Source organism: Channa argus, chromosome 4, assembly GCF_033026475.1.
Source record: "Channa argus isolate prfri chromosome 4, Channa argus male v1.0, whole genome shotgun sequence".
NCBI lineage: Eukaryota > Metazoa > Chordata > Actinopteri > Anabantiformes > Channidae > Channa > Channa argus.
Genome location: NC_090200.1, coordinates 18,331,511 through 18,353,627, shown reverse-complemented (window position 1 = coordinate 18,353,627; position 22,117 = coordinate 18,331,511). Strand labels below are relative to the sequence as shown.

The following is a 22,117-nucleotide window of genomic DNA, read 5'->3' as shown; positions in this document are numbered from 1 at the left end:
TTTTCGCAAAATATTAAATTTTATTTAGATTGACCTAATTTGCCTGAGCCTGCTGAGCAAAAACATGTGTCACTATTTTAATAATTACTGTACTGGACTGTACTTTTGCTTCTAGTTTGTTTCCAAACCAATGTGCTTAAAAACCTTAAATTATGTTATCAAGACAGTGCATTAATATAGCTGATAAATGATATGCTCCTGGGGTAATAGAGAGGCATTCAGGAATTTAGGATAGAAACATAATCAGGTGTTGGTTTTAAAATGACCCTGATAAGGCCAAACAATAAAATCACCTGAGAATTTGATGAGGACAGAGTTTTGGTGAATGTTTTTACAGCATCTTTTCATCTTTGCTTATCTGGTGTAGAGGAGTAATGCATCTGGATGTACTTTTGATAGCCTGTTGACAGTCTGTAGTGTTTGTCATCACCTGAGGGAGAGGCCTAATGCAATAGTGCTCACATTCCTCTTTTTTATTTAGTGAAAGTGGAAAATAATTTTGCAGGTTTTAATTACTCCTCCTAGGTTAAGATCTTTTCAAGGAAACCAAGGATACCAAAAATTGTTGGGAGTTTATCTTGCTCAAGGATACATGAGCAGGGTGGCTGGTACCTAAAACAGAGCCTTGAACCTCCTCTTGAAGATCTTTCGCCAAAATGATGGTCTCTCCAACCACCGGCCACCCCCAAACACTGGCTTTGGTATTAGCCAGGGAAACAGACACAAAGTCAGAATTTGGTTACCAAGCCTAGAAATTACATTTTGGTGCTAACTCCAAGTTTCGTTTGGTCTGACCTCAAAAGAAGCCGAAAATCTGGCCAAAGTAAACTGGGACCTGAGAAGCAGTGTCTGGGATGCCTGAGGAAAGGCAACAAATGTCAGCTTGCCCATAGTTCTCACTGTCTAATGGCTGGCTGACTGACTAATCCCTGATATTCCTCCATGATCTAAACCTGACGCCCTCTGCAGCAATAGAACACTGTGGCATTGTGTCCCTGCTCTTAAGGAGCCTGTGATTCATTTACTGGCACTGCATTTTGGATCCATATACTGTATTTTTCTCATCCTCGGTACTGTGGTGAGCTTCATCATTTTAAGACCCGACTTGTTTCTTCGTGTGTTTGTATAGACAATTTTGACAGGGTTTACTTTGTAAAGCGTGAATTCAATACTCAGATTAAACTATATTTACTTTTTTGAAATTTATTTTTATTGTTGCAAAGAATAATGAATGTAAGTAGTATCTCAATGACCAGAAGTCTGAGTTTGGCAGTGTCTTGAAATTCCCTCTTGATTACACTGGGTCTTTGTGCAGGGACGGCACCACTGAGCAATGCTGCAATAGTGCTCTCTGCTGGCAGAAAAATGTATTTATGCAGTTGTTTTCTCAACTATTATAACTTTATTTTCTGTTGACGTTCACATTTCCATATCCCAAACTAGTACCCAATGATTTGTGTGTATGTGTGTGTTTAAGACTCAATTCCTATTTGGGTAGTGTTTAATGCTTTGGTTGTATGCTTGAATAATATTGCCCAATTTTATTTCAAAAGTCAAATAGAACAAGTTATCTGATTATTTTTTATTTACACAGTAAAAGCTTGTTATCTGATACTCTCTATTCTCTACTCTTTTCAGGTCTGCTTTGTTCAGGTGCCAGATTGGCAATTCACAATGAGGGTGAAGAGATGAGCCTGCAGCAAGCAGCCCTGCCCCTGCAGTTCCTGCCATTGGATATTTACTGATTTATACAACCCAGAAGACAATGCCCCTGTCTCCCAGATAGGATTTCTGAGGACCAGGCTTTCACAGCACGCATTGTGCAACATGGCAGGAGAGACTCAGCGAATGCATGCTGTCAAAGAGCTGGACGCTGAGTCCAATCTGCAGGATGAGGGGGCAGTGCTGGAACGGCAAAGTGACAAAACCACAAAGGAGTCTTCAAAACTATTTTCAAGCACAGACACTGAGGCCAGAACCACCACCAGAGGGGCCAAAGTTGAAAAACTAGAGAAGGAAAAGGACTGCCCCCAGCAGCGTGAAGCTGTCATACGGCCACAACAGGCTGGGAAAATTGACTTCAAATCACTGCAGAACAGATCAAAATTTGATACTGACAGAACTTGGTCAAGTGGTAAAGGCAGTCCTCAGTCCCCAAGTGGAAAGGGCCGCAGCAGAGAGAAGGGGAAGCGGACAGGAAAGGCGGACCGTGGCAACCCACAGCAGCTGTACAGACTTAGCATTACAAATCCACGCTCCAACCCCACAATTGGTATTGCCTATCCACAGCAAAAGGTTTCGCCACCCAAGAAGTTGGAGACCAGTCGTAGCCCAGTCTTGGGCAGCTACAGATTCCACGTTCCCAGTTTACCAAACAGAGAGGTTGAACTACAGCAAGAAGAGCTCAGCTATAGCCGCTGCTTCCAAGAGGCCTCCTCAAACCTTACCTCCCCAAGCTATACCTCACAGGCACTGGGTTCCTCAAGTGGAACATCATCCCATCCACATCCACCCCTGTCACAGCAGAAGCAGCAGCAGCAACCTGCTTCAATGGAGAACAACACCACACAGTCTGGCAGCCAGCTGATTCTGGCTGACTTTCAGCTGAGTGGCCCTAATGCATGGTCTCCTGAAAGGACTTTTGATGGTGCTAATTATGGAGTTTCATCACAAAAATCCAATTCGCTTACAGAAGCCAATAAAACTTTTGTGTCTGGTCCGTTTCCATACGAATATAATTTTCTGGAAGAATCAACCTCTGACTCTTTTCCCTGTGAACAGAACACCCAATCCCATGACTTTACAGACTCTAACCTAATTTCTGTTCATGTGACTCACAACGCCTTTTCTTTTACGCCTGGAGAAGGACAAAACATTGCTCAGAACAGCACTCAGTTTGGTAATGAGCAGCGGGCAAAGGATAGAAACTCTTATCCTAACCCCCCACAGGCACTGTTTATTCAAGGTGTAGCATCCTCCATCCAGTGTCCCAGGAATCTGAGTGAGGACTCAGCAAGCAGTGACAGCTCTGGCTCTATCTCACAGCAGTCAGAGCAGGTGAAGACTGCCCTGCCGGAAAGCACAGACCATAATGGACAGGCAGACAATAGGGATGTATCCATCAACTCTGGGAGTAAGAGGAACTGTCACCCTAAAGACACCGATGCCAACCCAAAAACACTACAAGGAAGTGTGCACCACGCCAGAAATATTTCACAAGGTGCAGGCTCTCAAATGCACTTTTCGAGCAAATCATTTAACAGCCCTCCAGCCAGTAACATTCACGCAGGCTCAATGCCTTTTGATAAAAGCAGCAATAAAAAAGTTCTAAATAGGTTACCACAATCTTGGGAGGGTCCTAATAAGACATATTCACCAGCTGATCAAAACACAGCTTCGTATACTGACATGAATGATAGGTTTCAGTTTCAGAACCAGCCAGCAATTGACCAAAGGCCAAATTCATCTAAAAACAGCAGAATGCCCTGGCAGCAGATACGACCAAACACTGCTATGCCGAACCAAAACAGAATCGATGTATCTAGGCAAGTAAGCAATCAAAAATTGGCTTATATGGTTGCACCCTCTGACTGGCAGGATGATAGTAAGTCACATAAACATAGCTCACTGAAAAACCTCAGCTTATTTCAGAACAGCAGAGCATGTGGACAGGAGAGTGTAAAGCACAGCAGTAATACTGTCTCAACCTTCAAAGTAGAGATGAGCCATGCACAAGTGTGTGAGACCAAAAATAAGGCAGTGTACTTTGGACTGAACCAGTCACTTTCGTCTGCATCAAGAAACTACAGCTATCCACCATTACAGGTCCCACGCATGGGACCTATGATGGTGTCACCTTATAATTCCCCTTTGCCCTCTCCAGTCCATAACCCTGCATCTAGCAGTACCTGCTCTTCGCTCTCACCAGCATCCACCAGCCCTGTAAACATAAGTTCAGAGGACAGTCAAGTGTCAAAGTCAACACCCACTCACACATTTTATCACCAGCCCCAACCAAAAACGCAGTTACCTTCAGATCACCTGAGCTCTCACTCTCACCCATTTCAATCTGATGTTTCACGAAACCCTCCTTATGCACCAGAGAGAACCAAAGATGAGATGATAAGTTACCTGCAAAACAGCGCACATCCAAAGACAAATGTGGAGGGAAACAAAGGTTACATGGACAGTTTCGGGGTCGAGCATCACCAGCCTCCACCATCATACTCTACACATCAGCTGTTAGTCTCTTCATTAGCAACAGCAAATCTTGACCAGTTTGATGGGCTTCTGACATGCAAGCAATGTAACCAGAATTTCAATAACCTTGCTTCATTTCTAGGACATAAGCAATACTGTACTCAACACCCATTTGCACACAATGACCTCAAAGACATATCAAAGATGGAGGACAGCAGAAAGTTCCATGCAGAACCAGCAAAATTAATATCATCAGTACCAAATGTTTCAATGTCAAGGTGTCCGTCTGATCTGCACCTATCTCTGCTGGGCCTTAATAAAAATGGAGAGCTGATATCTGACAGTGAAACAAAAGGAGACAATAAGGATGATCCCATGAAACTCAACTTGTTCTCTAGTACTGGCAACCTCCCTGAGTTGGAAATGGAGGATGCCAAATTAGACAGCCTAATCATAGAAGCCTTGAATGGACTGGGCTATCAGTCAGACAATGCAGAGCTAGACAGCAGCTTCATTGAAGCATTGGTCAACGATGACCTCACTACTGTCAAAGCAACGTCAAATAAACAGTGTCAGAAAGCTAAAGAATCCCTGGTCCTTGAGAGCAAAAATAAACAAGAAGCAGATGATAGCATGTCGTTCACACAGGGAAAGTATTGTTATGACTCTGATGTTGAGAGCCCTGAGACAGACAGCAAACTTGAGAAGATATCTCTAAATTTGGAACAAGATAAAGAAATTAACATAAAAAAACAAGTTTCTCATAAAAATTCAAGAATTGCCTCCAGGGAGAAGGTGAGGGAACAAGACAGCAAAGTGAAAGAGGCAAGAAAACTGTGCAAAAGTGAGAATGAAAAAACAAGTACACAAAGGTTTCTCTTATCCAGCAGGTTTTCTGAACGGTGTGGTGTTAAAAGCCTTCAGGACAGCTCTGCGCTTAGAGGGTCAGCACCATCACAGGCCTCTACATCTCCACCCTCAAAAACTGCAGTGAAAGAGAGCAAGAGGAAAAGTACTGGAGGAGGCACCTGGAGCAAAGAACTTATACACAAAATAGTTCAACAGAAAAATAAGCTTCATAAGCTGCATGTTAAAGGTACCAAAAACCTCCAGTTTTCCTTGGTGATGGAAAGACTGCCACCCACTGTCCAAAACCCAGCATTTGTGGAATATGACTATGTCTCGGACTCAGATGATGAATGTGAGCCCGTAAAGATAGCAAGCCAAGGCCGCCTTAATAAAAGCAGTCGATGTAAATACACATACACTAAGGAGTGTAAGTGGCGTGCTAGGAGTGAGAGGGACCAGGCAGCATGGAGACATGAGTCAAAGGAGTGTTTTGAGGTGAAAAAAAGCGAGGAAGTTTCTCTTTTGCCGGAGAAACATGGTTCTCACCAGAGACTCAGGAGGAGGGGTAGCAGGTCATCCACAAGCAGTGAACTCAGCACATCTGTGAGTGTTTCGAGTGATAGTATCAACAGCCCCAAAAGCACTGACCGCACTGACTCAGACTGTGAGAAGAAGACAGACGTTATAAAGAAAGCGTCTCAAGAGCAGAAAACCTATGAAAGGTCCTCCCCGCAGAAGTCATGTAAAGAGTCCAGCACACTAGCACTGACATTCACTAAATCTGTTAAGAAGTATAATAGTGACAAAGCCATTGATGAAAAAGACAGTACAGAGGATCCAAAGACGTATTGTTCAAACCCAGAAGTTACTGATCCTGTCTCACTGTCACAAAAAGCAAAAGAAGCCATGAAAAACTTTGAAAAAAGCAGAAGCTCTCCTTCAAAATCAAGGGATAAGCAGGTGTCTCACAGGAAAGAATCCGGCACAACAGTCAGTTCAGACAGAACCACCCTACAGAGAACCAACCATCTGTGCCCCAAAGAAGAACAAACATATGATGGCAGTACAGAAAACAAGCCGTTACAGTTTTGTTCACACTCTCCCACTATTGACAAAGAAGCTGGTTTCAATAGTGAGAGAATTGCAAAGGGCCAACAAAGAAAGGACCCCCAAGTCACACAGCCAGAGCTATCAGACAGTACAACATTTGGCAAACAGAGTGACAGTGTCTGCATGGTAAAAGAGGTTATTACTTTAGTCAGTGACCTAGACACACACAGGCCCGCATCCCTCTGCCCCTCTTTGATGGATGATGTATGTCGTTCACCATCTGAAAGCCAAGGCCCATTGATACAAAAAGATACACTCCCCCTCATGCCCTACCCTCTGGATCAGGAACAGGGGCTTATAAAATCCCCACTTTCATTTGACACCTCATCAATGTTTGGGGACATCACAGGATTTGACTGTGGCATTTACTCAGATATGCCGATTCAGAAAGAGGGTTTCCACTCAATAGCGAACACAGCTGATAAAAAGGAAGAGTTTGTGTCATCCTTCACCCCCTTTCTGGACCAAAGAGACTGGAACCTTTTAGTTAGCCCAATGCTACCAGATGAGATATCTCAGTACAAAGAAAACTCTGAGAAATCAGATGAAAAGAAACCAGATTACGATCACGTTCCTTTGTCTCTGCCAGAAAAAATAATTGACTACAGCACAAATCACCACAGCTGTGCATCAGAGGATGAGCTGGAGATAAAGAGAATAGTGAATGAGCTTGAAACCCAGCTGCAAACAACTAAGTTGGAAAGTCCACCAATACTTGCTCAGGATGCCCCCGAGCAACTGCAAATGAGCAAATTTTCACCTTTACGTCTTAATGATGCGTCAGAGAGTGAAGGCGCAGGTTTGGATTTGAGGTGCCCTGTGCAAGTAATAGATGTGCCAGTGACCAGAATGTCTTCAGAGCCTTTTACTGAACCAGGACTCCCATGGTCCAGCCCATTCCAATTTGAGCTCCTGGGTGGACACCACAGTCCCCACACTCCAATCCATGATAAACCGAGACCACTTGAACATTTCACAGAAAAAGAGGATAATGCATCAAACTCGATTGCCAAAGCTTCACATAGTGAACACTCACAGCTTCATGACCAAAAATCTGAGCAAAACTTTGCACAAAAGGAGAGTCCTGAAGAAACAAAAGAAGATATTTTAGAGCAAAAGAGATATACAGAAAACCTTATGAAAAGCTTAGAAGTGATTTCAGACTCTATATTCAAACAAGAACCCATTATGTCAGAACCCAAGGAGCCGAATGTCACCTCTCTCACGAGTCAACAACATCAAGAAATTGAATGTCAGGCGGCTGATGCAGTTGAGAGAAAAGATCACAGTGAAAAGGAAGCAATTACCAGGAAGGAGAATATATTATCACCTCCAAATATCAATGAGCGGAAGGATGATATTGCATTCACTCAGAATGAGTCACAGTCGTCTCTTTCCAACAGCACTGACCCCTCAGTCGATGGAAACCAGCCAATTTCATCGCAGCCAAGTGAGCCCTCAGAAAAAAATGATAGCCAGGCTGCGGCGACAGTCACACCTGAGGAGGGTATCACTGAGAATAGTAATTTGATCGAGTCCGCTCACTGCTCAAGTGTGGTGACACATGACCCGTATGTGGTAGAGGAGTCCTGCAGGAACAGTACTGAAGAAGTCAAAGAGAATCAGCTGTATAAAAACAATAGCATTGGTCAGGATCTTTTGACTACAGATGTCTATGAGGAATCAGAGGCTGGGAAGGTTATCACTGGTCTATCTGGTAGCTGTCCTTCATCACCTGCAGCACCTGACCGCACTCAAGACTTTGGTGAGAAAATGGCAGATATGATGACAAAAGTGCTGCAAGAACAAACCAGTAATAACCACCAGGATCCTGGAGACATTAGTTCATCACACAGTGGTGAATTAAAAGTGGAGCGATCAGAAAAATGGATTGAGGCAGCTGAAACAGCAAAACAAGAAAATTTCATCGGACTGCCTCCCATGAAAAATTGTAGCCCTGCCGAGTTTTACAGTGCAAGTCCAGCCACTGATATGTCGGTGGAGATAGTCACCACAGACAAACCCTGCAGCCCGATACTGGTGGAGACCAATGCAGAGAACGCTGCTCATTGCTCACCTTTTCAAGACACACACAGCATAGAGGGACAGAGTGACCTGTTGATTCTTTCACAGTCCACAACTGATATTGTTGACAGTGACTGCAAGCTTACTCCATTTAGTGACTCTTTGAAACCAGAAACAGCTCTTGTTTTTGACACTGCTCAGAAACAAGAAGACATTTTAAATGTCCAGGATATCAAAGAACAACTTCCTGTCGATTTTATGGCAAGTCATCAAAACTCACCCTGCAGTGAGGAAGCAGAAGAAAGTAACTGCCTTTTTCTACACACTGCTGCACCTAGGAGTCCTCTTTTGTCAAGCTCCCCTCCAACACCTATGCAGAAGTTAGACCTTAAAGAGATTTCATGTCAGTCACAAAGCAAATGCAGCAGTGTATCTATTGATCAAGGCTCAGTTCAAAATCTGAAATCACCCATAAGCAAAGATGACAACCAAATTGCACTAAACAGTGATAATCAATTGAGCTCAACAGCTGAGATGGAGTACTCTTTAATAAGCCCACCTCACCTGGACTTGGGACTCACAGAGTGTAAAATCCCCAGCTCTAAAACTACTAGCCCCTCTCCACATCCTGTGAGTAGCACAACACAGCCACCAGAGGTGTCAGGGGGGCTCAGAAGAACGGATCCAATGTATGACTTTAGGCTCAGCCCACTCAAATACAACAGCATCTCAGATGAACCTCCACAAGTGAATCAATATGACTACATACCAATTTCACCAGCCAGTAAACCTGAGGACACATCAGACATCAAACAGAGCTCAAGTGATGACTGTGAACCATGTGATCTAGGTGTTAACCCTGCACTGATTTTCAACAAACCTGAAACTGACAAAGTGGTATCATTGAAGTCAGACACAGCAATTGAACTACATTTGTCAGATCAACCACTTGTGCTGCAGCAGAGTATGAAATTTACATGTTTTTCTTTGGGAGTACCTGCTGAAATCAAAAGCACAAATTTATCAGCTGGCAATGACTTTGAGATTTGCCATGATCCATTTAAACCTTTTGGAAATTTGCATATCGACACTGACCTGTCAAAAACAGTCGAATCAGCTTGTGCCGAGGACAGCACACTTCTCGGAAAAGACACTTCGCTTGGTCCACCCACTCCTAAGCTACTCATCATCTGTGAAAAGGAACAAATGCCTCTTCCACCAGACTCATCAGAGACGCAGCCAACAATAGAGTGTTCAGCAGTGCAGCAAGTACACAAAGAAATATCACCAAAAAAGACTCAGAGCAATGCTCAACAGGGGAAAGTGCTCTGTGAAATCTGTTTCATGAGTTTCAGGACTGTGCCAGGGTTAAAGAGACATAAGGCCATGAAACATTTGGTCAAAGCTGAAAAGCACATTGGCCCACAGAACACAACATCAAACCGTCAGGGGACTATGCTTATTTATGAAGAATCCCAAACTACAGAGAAAGAACATAAAGATGATTCACAGACCTGTTACCCAACAAAAATAGATGGGCTGCCTGAGACAAGAAGCACTCTCATATCCAAAGCAGCAGTGACTGATTCAGTCCTGGAGGAAATGGCAACTGAGACAAGAGCAGCGGCAGTGGATGAAATAGGCCAACAAAACCCTCTTCGGCCAAAAAAAGCAAAGTATATTAACAACACTAGAAAGACCAAAAACAATGAGATGCACATAAAGCCTGACCCTTTCTCTGATGAGATTCTGAATATATTAAAAACAGACATACTTCAAGCTATAACTCCTGAATTCAAAAGCGGTGGACCGCAAGGGCACCACAATTCTCCTGAGGACCAAATCAAAATCAATGACAGAAACATTGCTGCAGCAGAGGAATTCCCTCTTTCTTTGACTTCAGACTCTGGCTTTGACAGCTCATCCCAACCCCCAACAATAGAGACAAATTTACTTAATGAAACTGATATTGAGGAAATAAAATGTATAGGCATGACGGACATGGCAAATGGGCGAGTATGTGCAGATAATATTGTGGAAAGTGCTATATCTGCAGACAAGGATATTATCAGAGAAAGCGATGATTCCACTAAGAGTCTGTGTGCAGTTGAAGAGATGCGTGAACAGAAAGGATCAGAAGAGAGCCCTCCCCAGGAGATTCTTAGAAAAGTGGCAGTTGAGATAAAATGTGAGAAAAACAGTGGCCCTTCAGACGGGGCACATCGTCTCTCCTGTTTGAGATCTTCTCCCCTCAGTCCTCCAGACATAAGTCCCGATCTGAAGGCCTTACTTGACGATGACACCACTTTCTCACAGCTGTTCCCAGGAGTTGAGGAGGCAAAAAGGAAAAAGTGCCAGAGGGTGTACAGCAAAAGAAACAAAAGACATAAGCTTTCACATGAATTAAATCTGACTCAGGATTACCCCTCCTCAGAAACCTTGATGCAAAATAAAGATCAATATGCGGAAAATCAAGCACCACAGACATTTGGTGACAATCAAACTAATCACTGTGAATATGAGACAATATCTATTGATGATACCATCATGCTGAATATGTGCCACAACAGCACACTAAAGGTTGATGCCCAGGCAGTGGCAGATGTCAAACAAAGTGAACTGAGTCAGGATGATGTTCATGAGAATATTAAAGAGCTTGGCAAGGACCATTTAAATCCACTTGAGAGCACCATCGATAAATCCTCAATTGAATGGACTGGCTCTAGTGACTTCATCCGCTTTGACACTGGCCCAACAGGGACCTCTGATGGCAGCACTACCACACCAGAAGTGCCAAACATACCTTGTCCTCTGCCTTTGTCCTCTGCCCCATACCCCGTGGAATCATGTGTCGTGGATAGTGTACCAAACTTCACCAGTATCGACATTCAAAATATCAACACCACATTTCAGCTTCCTGAGATTCAGTTCTTTGATTCTAATAAAGACATCTCAGTGGTGCCTCCTATGGCAGCTGTTGATGTAGAGAACAGAGATGATGAAAAGTCCAAGAATGTAGCAGAACGACGAGGAAGAAAACGGCAAGATGCTGGAATAAAGGTCAAAGACAAGCAGTACAAGTGTAAAGTGTGCTTTACTTGGTTCCTGACTTTAGGCGAGTTAAACTTTCACAAGCTGTCCCATAACCCTTCTCCTCCTCCAACGTGCTACATGTGTGTCCAGCGCAAATTCAGCTCCAGGGAACAACTGAGAGACCATCTAAGGGAGAAACATGCCAAAAACAAGACAGGTATCTGGACCTGTGGAATGTGTTTGAAGGAGATTTCAGATGTGTGGATGTACAATGAACATTTACGTGAGCATGCCACTCAATTTGCCCGCAGGGGTCAAAGCCAAGGCTCCATGTTAGACATTCCAGGTTGCTTCATGCAGGAGACAGCTGTGAAGAACTTTATCACCTCAATCATGCAGCACCGCCCCAGCAAAGCAAACAGAGAGTTCAGCAAAGCCACTAAAGAACAGGAAAAAGCTGTTGCTGCAGACAGTGCCATGGGAGAGGGGAAAACCGCTGAGGGAGCTGAGCCAAAAGTTCACAAAACTAAAAACAGCAGTGGAGCAGGTGGGAAGCAGAACACATTAACTCCGCTTGAGGTCCTCCACAAAACAGAGGCGCCTAAAAGTGTGGAGATGCATCCCAACTGCAAAGATCCCTCGAGAGACTGTCACCACTGTGGGAAACAATTTCCTAAACCATTCAAACTCCAGAGACATTTAGTGGTTCACAACTTGGAAAAGATTTTCCTGTGTCACAAATGCCCTGTCTCTTATCAGGAGGCCCAGGCACTTAAAGACCACCTGAAGAGAGCACACGAAGAGGTGGATGAGCTGGATTCAAAACACACCACCCTATACACCTGCGAGCTCTGTGCTGATGTCATGCATGTGATTAAGAAATCCTTTATCTGCAGCACCTGTAACTATACCTTCTCTAAGAAGGAACAGTTTGATCGGCACATGGAAAAGCACCTGTCAGGGGGGAACAAAATATTCAAATTCCGGGGTGTTGTCAGACCTGTCAAAGCATCTGAGTCCAAAGAGGATGAAAGTGATTCACCCGCAAGTAAGAAGAGGAGAATTCTTTCTGACAGTCTGCAAGAGAATAGCTCAGACAGTGGTATTGCCAGTGTAAGCCCACTGCACTTAAATCACACCTCTGAACCCCAGTCTTCCAAACTGCCCGTGTCCACAGCAGATGATTCCACACAAACCATTGTGAATGAATACCAAAGTGACACAAATAATACAAATGTGAAAACTGAGGACATGGCCGAGGACTACTCTGAATTACTCGTAGAGCTGGAGAAATGTATTCATATGGGCTCATCAGAGTCTGCTACACCAAAGAAAGAAGAAATTGACCCTGCTCCTTCACCTAATTTACCTGATAAAGAGGTCAGTGTGAAATCTGTTATTGAACCATATGACGTGAAAGAGGAGAATGAGTCAGTCTGCATCAGAACAGAGGCAACCTCGAGATCGGCATCAGAAGAGAGTAGTAGTGCAGGGGAGGAGATTGTTAAAGCTAAAGAAGGCTCTGCTGAAGTTGCCACAGCCAAGACTGAAGAAAAAACAGACTTAATTTCACCTAGTGAGGAAGCTTTTGTTTGCTTAAGAGAAAATCAAGTTGTTCCAATGTATCCTGAGTCAGCAAAACACGATTCAGCTGCTGATGTTACTTTCAAGCAAAGAGATGATGATCAGTGGCATCACACGTCGGACATATCCAATAATGACGGCCAACAGCAAACCTTATCTCACAACGCTGAGCAGGTAGTAAGCAGTCAGATGAAAGACAAAGTTGCCCCAAGCAAAACGAATGACAACATCAAAAACAGCATCACAACTAGCAACATAAAGGCTACAGAGTCAACAGCAGTCCACTCCAAGGTTTCCCTCAGTGTTTCAGTCTCCAGTGAAGACAAAGAATCCCTGAAACCACAGAAGAAGAGGAAGGAAATGAAACCCCCTCACTGCCTGCAAAGGGCTTCTCCTCCAGCCACACAAGAGAACTTCGACTCCCGGGCCAAAAAGAAATTTCGCCCAAGCAAGTGTGCAAATCCCTCTCTGCAAAGAAAGTCAGATGGACCCAATGACTACCCTGTGCTGTCCTCAGTACGGGATGATGTTATGAGCAACAAATTAGTTTCCAAGTACAAGGCTTCAAACTTGGGCTTGCAGACAAAAAGAAGTTTACTAGATAGCTGTAGTCCAAAGAAAGCTGAGAATGTTACCCCTCTGAATGGGGATTTTAAAGTGAAAAAAGGACCTCTGGGGCGCCCTTTGCATCCGCCTATTTCCAAAGTGTCTTCAGTTCCCATAAACAATTCTTTGAATAAATCTAGGCCAAAGATGGGGGTTAGGTCAATGGAGAGCCATTCCTTCCGGACGGCAGAGTCCCAGAACCACCTCCTAAGCCAACTGTTTGGCCAAAAACTCACTAGCTTTAAGATTCCTTTAAGGAAAGACACATCCGAATCTATTAACTGAACAGGGGTTTGAGGGATCTGTGAATAAGAGACTGTAAATTTCAGTTATAGATGTTTAAAAATATTCATTATGGTGAATGAGATTGCACAGCTCTTTTCTGTGAAATTCTATCTTTAAATACTTACATAGTCACTTTATGTCTTCTTTGTACGTTTGTTTTTCTTACACAAATGTGAGGACAAAATGCAGATATTAATTTTGGGACAAAAATCAATGTTATTATGGAAAATCATTAGAGTTTTTTTCTGCTTTTTTTGTTGGACATTATCTCTTTTAAAGATGGTATGGCATGTTCCTAAAGGAAAGAGAGAATACTTGAAAATACAGTCAAATATATTCTTCTAAGAAATGCATGTTTTTTTTGCATTCATAACATGATTGGATCAGTATAAGTTTTTCCTCTGTTGTCTGTGCACCTTTTGTACATGCTTCCAGCATATTAATTTTGTATATTTTTTTTACTTTACTGTATTGCATTGACATTCATCATATTAGCCTTTTGTACAAGCATTACCTGGTGCTAGATTTTGTTTTATTGTAATGTGAATGCCAAAGTCCTCAGATAAGGATCTGTAGCAGATCTTCCTTCATCCAACTGTTTTTACTGGTTCTCTGTAGTTTGCTAAAGATACTGTGTGAACCATTAAAGTACTTCATATGTAGACTAGTAGTTCAAAAAATTAGGAAAGCTTCCAATGTATAAACTCAGGCGCATACAAGGACACAGTCCTAAGACCTGTATTCGGAGTTCTTCCCGTGCACTGATAATACCACACACAAATCACAAACTCAGTCATCTGTGTCTGTAACACCAACTGTTTAATTTTGAATAGTATTTACTAGTACAACAAAGGTGCTTTATCTTGTTTATACTGTATGTATCTTATATTGTATAATATTGTAGGTAGATTGTTGTTTGGTGTAATGCGTCATGTCAAAGTTCTATTTTAATAATGTGCAAAAGAATCAGAATGAGAAGAAAGGGAAGTAAAGTGCCTCGTGGTTCACTAAGTGCCTCTTTTATAGTTGATTATTAAAGATCTGTATTGGTCTCTCCTTGCTCTTTTCTTCCTTTGTTCGTATCATGTTTTGCAAATGTTCCAACTTCCATCCCCGTGGACTGCAGCTGTCACCACATGCATCAAACACTGGAAACAGTGGAAGCTGCTTGTGCCTGGAGGCAAAAAACAGGTGCACACACAACAAAGTCTGACTTAATTCTTTTGTCTTCAGATCATCACTTCAACAAGCTCACTCATCACTTGAAAAAGATAAGCATAAATGTATCTTTACTACAGGGAAACCTTGAGCAGAAGACAGTTACATTTATCCAGCCATATGTTCATATGTTCTCTGTTGAGCATGCACCAAGGAGGTCTCGCCTCTGTCATGCTTCTGTCACGTTGCTCTGTCGCCATGTGTATAATGGCTTCTATTCCTACACGAACATTTTTCATCATCACATAGGAATAAAAAGCCATAGTACACAGTGACATACATGTAGAAACAAACAGTGGTAAATATGAGGAGAAGCGGTGTTCTCGCATCACCCACCGAATTACTGTGAGACCTGAGAAAAGAGGGAAGACAAAAAGAGATCAGTTTGTATATGGGATTGAAATGTGTGTGCCGAAGCTACGTGTAGCACTAAACACCAGCAGGCTGTAATCAACACTTTCTTCAAATCATATATGTATGCTTCATTATGTACACCTACTATATATAAAACGATCTATGATAGGCCACCACAAGGCTTAATTAATAAAATGACTGTATGTCCATGATATATCTAACAGTCATAATCACATTACCCATTTTTAATGATAATGAGTGTTAGGAACATATTGGCTCTTTTTGCAAAGACAAACAACCATCAATTCATGTGTTGATTCTAACACCATCTTGAGAGACCATGGCAGACATTCAGAGGAAGTGTGGAGAAAACACAACCACAGTGTTGTTGTCGAAATAACTTCCCTAATTAATTTAGTGGGAATACTGGTTTGGCAGCATCCACAGAGACCATATTTTTGGAATCATTGGTGACAGCTGAAAATAAAACATAACTGTCAGTGAATTACTGACCTACTCCACTCTGCTCACTGTGTCGATTTTTCATCAGCAGGAAAACATTTAAATTCACAAAGCTATGCTTGTTGGTGTATTACATCTTGATCTTCATGACAGGAAAGTTACAGACATGAACAGCAATTTAAAGACACGAATGTCCGTCAAGCTGTCACAAGGCTTAATTTCTTAAACAAATCAGATGAATCCCCTAAAGGGGTTTATGATTCATTTTCTCATGTCCAGTAAAGATTATAAATATGGTCTCACAAGCCAGAAAGTTACTTGCCCTACTGCACAATATTTATGAGTTAATGATCTTTTAAGTGCCCAGTTTATTACTAACCTTACTAAATTTACTGATCAAAATGTGAGCAGACAATTTTCTTAAACATTGGCTGTGTGAATGTTTTAAATGGTTTTGGTTGAAATACAATTGTAAACCCATCAAAAATATCTGCGTTTCAAAACTTAAAGGCATGTTTTATACAGCCGAATACACTCAATCAATTGTAAAACAAACTACATGGTTTAATACACCTTGGACAGCAATTCACAACTTCAAAAGGCCTTTGGAAATAGTAAGGTATCTGGTATTTCTTTTAAAAATTAACACTAGTTTGCCCTCATAAATCAGTACTGACGTCTGCTTCCCTCAACAGCTGGCAGGATCTTGATTAATGATGCACTGCGCAGATCAGTCTTTTAAGCTTTATTATTTTAGAAAAATCTATGACGCAGCATTGTTATAAGCAGTAGGTTTTGTGTTTAATTAAGTGTGCAAAAATTGATTGGCGGTGTATTCATTGCAAATTATTTGCTGAACGTTTGTTAATTAATACCTCACTGATAGCCTGCTGAAACGCTTTTATGCTGCTGTCAGCTGACATGCTGTTAAATATCCACTGATGGATTGTTAAGAGTTAACAGGGCAATTTCGAAATGGCTCGCTAAGTTATCAAATGTTTTGTGATTGTGGAATGCCTTCTTCTTATTCCAACCACAGGAGAGTATTGAAATCTTTTGCATTTGTAGATTCTCACAGAATAAACCAAATGAAAAGGGTCAGAGTGGGAGGATGGGTAGCCATTGATCCAATGACAGTGGTGTCAACATTAATTAGAAAACAGTTTTTGTTGTTGTTGCACTACACTAATGAATCATTTGAAAAGAAGCTGCATAGAAAAGAACTTGATCCAAAAAAATAATAATTTGATCAAATATTCAATTAGACAGGGGGATGCATTGCTCATTCTCCAAGCTTAGATTAAATTCATTACACTGCAGGAATCCTGGCCAGCCAGGGTTTCAGTGATGAGTGTTGTGCCTGAAGGCTGCATGATAGATGACTTCAGTGACGTCTGAGCCATCAAGACATGCAAATGCAATTCAGTTTAATTAACACATCAAGCTGAACCATTTAAATAGAAATCAAACAATTATGCTTTTATATATTAAAAATTCAATTTCTGATCTTTTTTCTTTCTCAGCTGTATTGGATTGGTTCTTTGTGGTTGATATTTAACCATAAAGAGTTTGTACCTTGCTTTTACCTGATCCAAACGGTGTCCTTGGTCGCGTCAAACTCACAAATCTCCTCGAGGTCCTCTGGTCAGCAGCTGTGTGTTGATTAACACAAAATTAGAGCAAAGACTTCAGCACATTTTGTCACAGTTTAGCCCAGAATGTGTCACAAAAAGTGAGTAGCAGCCCCATGCGCCCTACTGTCAGCCATCCTTTTATCATCTGATCTATGAGGAAATTCTCCAGAGGCACAGTCATACAGGAGCATGACAGGAACGCTTTGCACTTTGAAGTAGAGTGACATTATCGGTAAATATGGTCTTGAAATAGCATCTCTTTTCTCTCCTTCTCACTCCATTTCTGAACCTCCCCATTTCTCATCTGATCTCCGACTTTCTTCCTTCCATCTATTTTCCTTTCTCACCATCTTCATTCTCATGCTCTTCTTTATCTTCTGCTTTTCTTTTCTATGCTCCATGAATTTTCCTCTCCGCAATTCAACCCCCTTTTCCATTTTTGCTTCTGCTTCTCCCCATTTTCTTCTTCACCCCTCCTCTCAGGTGCTTTTATGTTCTGTTCTCTTTGTTTCCTTGTTGTTTCCCCAACTCTTCATTTTCTTCTCCCATCCCTCTGTGTTGCCCCCTTATCTTTCCACCCACCCTTCTCTCTGGTTTTTCCACTCTTTCTTTCCCCTTTTTCTCATCACCCTCACCCTTCGCTCCCTCCCCTTTGCTGTGGAGCGTGCAGTTGGCTGCCTCTCAGGGAGGTCGGGAGATCAGGGGCAGATAGTAATGGGCTACTGGTCAGCAGTAATGGCACAGAGGCTGAAGGGCCACTCGGGTCGCCTGTGTTGGGAATGTGAGGTTTCACAGAGAGATAAATACACATATGGACGGGGAGGGATTTGTCGAACGAAAGGGAAGGAATGACTGAGCCTGTCTGCGCACGCTAAGGTGAGATTGTGGTGACTTTTGCCTTGGGATCATGTTTGAAAGGATTTGTTTTCGACGAGGAGAATTTGCATTAATAATTAAATATAAACATATTTCCCTGGGGTGAACAAAAAGGACAGAAATCTGTGAAATCAAGACATCAAACCAATTTTGCCTGACAGCCATGAAAACATAATCTACCTCCATAAAATCCTCATGGGACAGCTAATAGTAAGGAAACTACAAAGGGAAACTGCACTTCCACAAGACTGGCACCTGAAATAGGTGTCAAAAGAAGCGGGGCAATAGTAACATCAAATGAAATACAAAGCAAATAATCAGATCAAGATGATTCATGGTGAGGAAAAAAGTAAGGTGAAACATTAAAGTCAGGCAACCTCGATTTGTTAATTAATGGCTGCTCAGTAGGAAGTCATGGTCCCTTACTGCCAATGGAGCCTTTATCTACTCAACCATTAGTCATTCCAGTCAGCACCACAGAGGGAACAGGCTGTACACAATAGGTAAAAGCACCTGTTTGATTTTCCAGGTTTACAGAAATAAATGGGGTTGCTCTGCAGGGGCTATGCAAACAAATTAAAGCTCGTTGGTGTGTGTCTGCAGCGGCTGGAACACTGCACCCAACAGCAGATGTCTTCGGAGTGACTGCCCTCGCAAAGGACACACAGCAGATTTTAAAGAAAGTTTGTTGCACACACTTTGTAATTATAGGTTATATGAGGTACCACCACTAGCTTCTATTTAAATGAATATTATTATCTCTTGTTAGCAAAGTGCACCTCCTGTTGTGACATTTTGAAATTGACCCGATTGCAAAGTGCAAATAAGATGCTAAATGTCGCATATTGTCGACAAAAAAAGACATTTTTCACCCAAAGCTGGGTATGCTGTCCAGTAGTGATGCCTCCTTCTACCCCCTCCCCCTCCAAAACACCCCTTATTATTTTACCACTGGAAGTTCATCCTCTCCCCTCCTCCAAGATGCACTCCCTCGGCTTCTCTGCTCACTGTCTCTAGGCTTCTCATAGGGAATCTGAAGGATCTGCCCTGACATTTGATGTGGCACAAAATTAGATTTCCAGTGTGATTCTCTCCCAGAGCCCCTCGTGGAGTGTAATCCACGCTGTGACTAATTGAGTGGCATGCCAGCAGCCTGTGTTTGTAAATGGATGACTGCTGGTGAAATGTGTCTGTGACCTGCTCTTTATTTTGTCTGATAGACTGTGAGTTCATTAGATTGCAAAAGGGGAGAACACACACACACACAAACACACACACACACACACCACACAAACAGACTCTTGGATGTACAGGGTCCTGTAATACAAAGACATGCTGTCAGTGCCATCTTTTTGTGTTTTCTATTAAATGTCACCCTGCATGTGACATTCAGCTAATACATACAACTAATATAAGCAGCAGAAAATCTATTTTCCTCGTATAATACACCACATATCCTATAGATTGGCTAAACTTGTGTGATAGATGACATGAATAAGTTTGACAATCACATTAGCCCTTGTGCTTGAGCAAAACCAGAAATCCAAAGTGGGGAACAGAGGTGTCAGTGACAGATGTTACAGGATGACTCACCACAGCTATGTCACCTGTCTGACCACCAGTATCCCAGAAGGCATTGCTGTAACCTCACAAATTCCTTATGCAGAGAAAGAGCTCTGTAATAATGACGCAACAGACAAAAGAGACAGACATTTTTTTCTTCCGTGTCAATAGGTTATGTTATCTTGGCACCAAATCCCTACCCACTAATCTCAAATCTCTGTCATGCCCTGTGCTCTGGGGACCCCACATCTGATTTGGATTTGAATAATTGAAGCTGTTTTCCTCCCCAGAGGGCTGCATACAGCAGTTTCCTCTTCGTTAAAAACTTTCCACTAATATGTGTGTGTGCGTGTGTGTGCATTTACAGGGAGCACTCTCCTTCAACACCCCCGCGAAAATATACACACCCACACAAATTCACACAGACAGGCTGAGAAATAGAAGTGCACACTACACACACATACATACACACTCACACGTAAACACTCCCGAGGTTTGCTCTGACACATTCTAAAAACCCGATAATTACTTTGAACAAATGAGACACTGGCAGTATTTTAAAGCGTAATGGCAGGCGGCAACAAAAGGCACTAATGAATGAACTCAGAGATGGATGATAACGTGGCATACATACCTGAATGATTTCATTGACCATACTCTCCCTGTTTCTCCCCTCTGTTTGTCTCTCACCCCCTGCCTCCCTCATTGTGGACGTGGATGTGCCTGCCAGCGTGTTTCTAGAGAAGAGAGTCTTCACCCCATCGAGTAAGGAACCAGGGCTCAGCTGCAGAGACTGACATCATCCCTTTCAGAGAGGAGGTTTTCCCCTCCCGCTATCTGCACCCTCTCTCTCTCTCTCTCTGTCTTGTTCTCTCTATCTCTCCCTCTCACTCACCCTAACTCAGCCGCTCACTCAATCTGTACAGTAGTAAGCTATACTCTTCCTTTCTCTCCCTCCCCTCCTTTTCTTTTTTTAACTCTCCTCTTCTCTCTTTCATTTGCTTCCATATATTGCTACTATTTTTCAACATGTGATAGTACTAAAACTGTAACAAGTGCTAAACTAGGACTTTACTATTATTAGTAGTCTGGACTTTTTACCCCTCATAATCACACATGTGAACCTTCCACCAAAGACAAAACTTATCAAAAATTAGTTGAAATGTTCTATTAGACGTTTTATTAATAGATCCAGTTGCCTGCAGGTGTTTCACAATTAGCTTCCCCTCTTCTTCGTTCTCCCTCTATCTCCCCTCAATCCCAGTTAAAGGTTGGAGGAGTACATTAAGACTGAAGCCTAATGGGCAGCCTGCTTTCACCTATCCAATTCTTTCAGATCAGAAGGAATGAAAAGGGAAAGGAGCTAAACTGAGGGAGCCTCTTTCAGTCTATTGAGATGGATGCCTGCTTTGGTGCCTGCTGTGGTGGAGATCGGTGTTGCTGTCCATGGTGCTGATTACAGCTGAAGGAGACATCACTAAGGACAGCGGTGACCCTGCAGACCCACAGAAAATAGCCTTGAACAGAGTATAGGAGGAAAAAACTGATTCAGCTGCTACAGAAGCTCCAATAAATAAACACGCACACACACACACACACACACTAGCACACACAGTGTATCAACCAACATACACACACATATATAGAGACTTACATCTACCCCCCCAACCTCCTCCTCTGTCTCCCGCAGGCATTTCTCTGCGTCTCAACTCATTTAGGCTTACATTCATCATTGTAAGGTAACAGTGGCAGGTGGGATTAAAATGGATTAGCCCTATTAAAGAAATGTGTGGTGCACGTTACACCTAGACCCACACAAAGAAACACAAACACACTGCTGTTCATAGAGCCGTATGCATTTAACTGTGTGTCCATGTAAATGCAGCAGAGGAATGTTTTAAAACGCACGCGCTTATGAGCATACGGACATAGACGTACACATTTTGGTAAAAGCACATAACACAGGGATTAAGGTAAAAGGGCTGACAAGCCTGCTTGATGATGACATCCACAGTGACAGAACAGGCGGGAAAAGTATAGATGTTGTGTATATTGCTGCTTTCCTGCCACTCACACTGTGGACTCCTTTTTGTTGTCTTAACTCTCGTCTCAAGAGGTAGCTTTTAGAATCTCGCCTCCTTGTTTCCATAGTGACACTTTCCCTCCTTTGTGCAGGAGAGTATGTGTGTATTTCAGAGACACACAGAGAGCAGAAAGACAGGCGTAGGGAGGGAGAGAGGAGGGGGATGACAGCGAGATAACTTGGTTCACTTACATTTATTCACTACAAAAGAGAAAAGGAAAAAAACCCACACAGC

At 42.5% G+C, this 22,117-nt stretch overlaps 1 protein-coding gene and 1 long non-coding RNA gene across 3 annotated transcripts in view; one reads left to right on the top strand and one right to left on the bottom strand.

Moving 5' to 3' along the window:
* The window catches only part of LOC137126347 (zinc finger protein 469), a 177,412-nt gene extending 162,668 nt beyond the window's left edge, over positions 1-14,744 (top strand). For both annotated transcript variants that reach the window (XM_067503017.1, XM_067503018.1), the window contains one exon: positions 1,639-14,744. In XM_067503017.1, the coding sequence (XP_067359118.1) occupies positions 1,828-13,692 (11,865 nt within the window). In that variant the 5' untranslated portion in view covers positions 1,639-1,827 and the 3' untranslated portion in view covers positions 13,693-14,744. The remainder of the gene's footprint in view (positions 1-1,638) is intronic.
* Positions 14,693-20,692, bottom strand: LOC137126351 (uncharacterized). Its single transcript, XR_010914304.1, has 4 exons — positions 20,434-20,692; positions 17,313-17,378; positions 15,247-15,262; positions 14,693-14,866 (listed from the first exon to the last, which is right to left on the bottom strand). It is a non-coding gene; the product is annotated as an uncharacterized lncRNA (long non-coding RNA).
* Between the last annotated feature and the right edge of the window lie 1,425 nt (positions 20,693-22,117).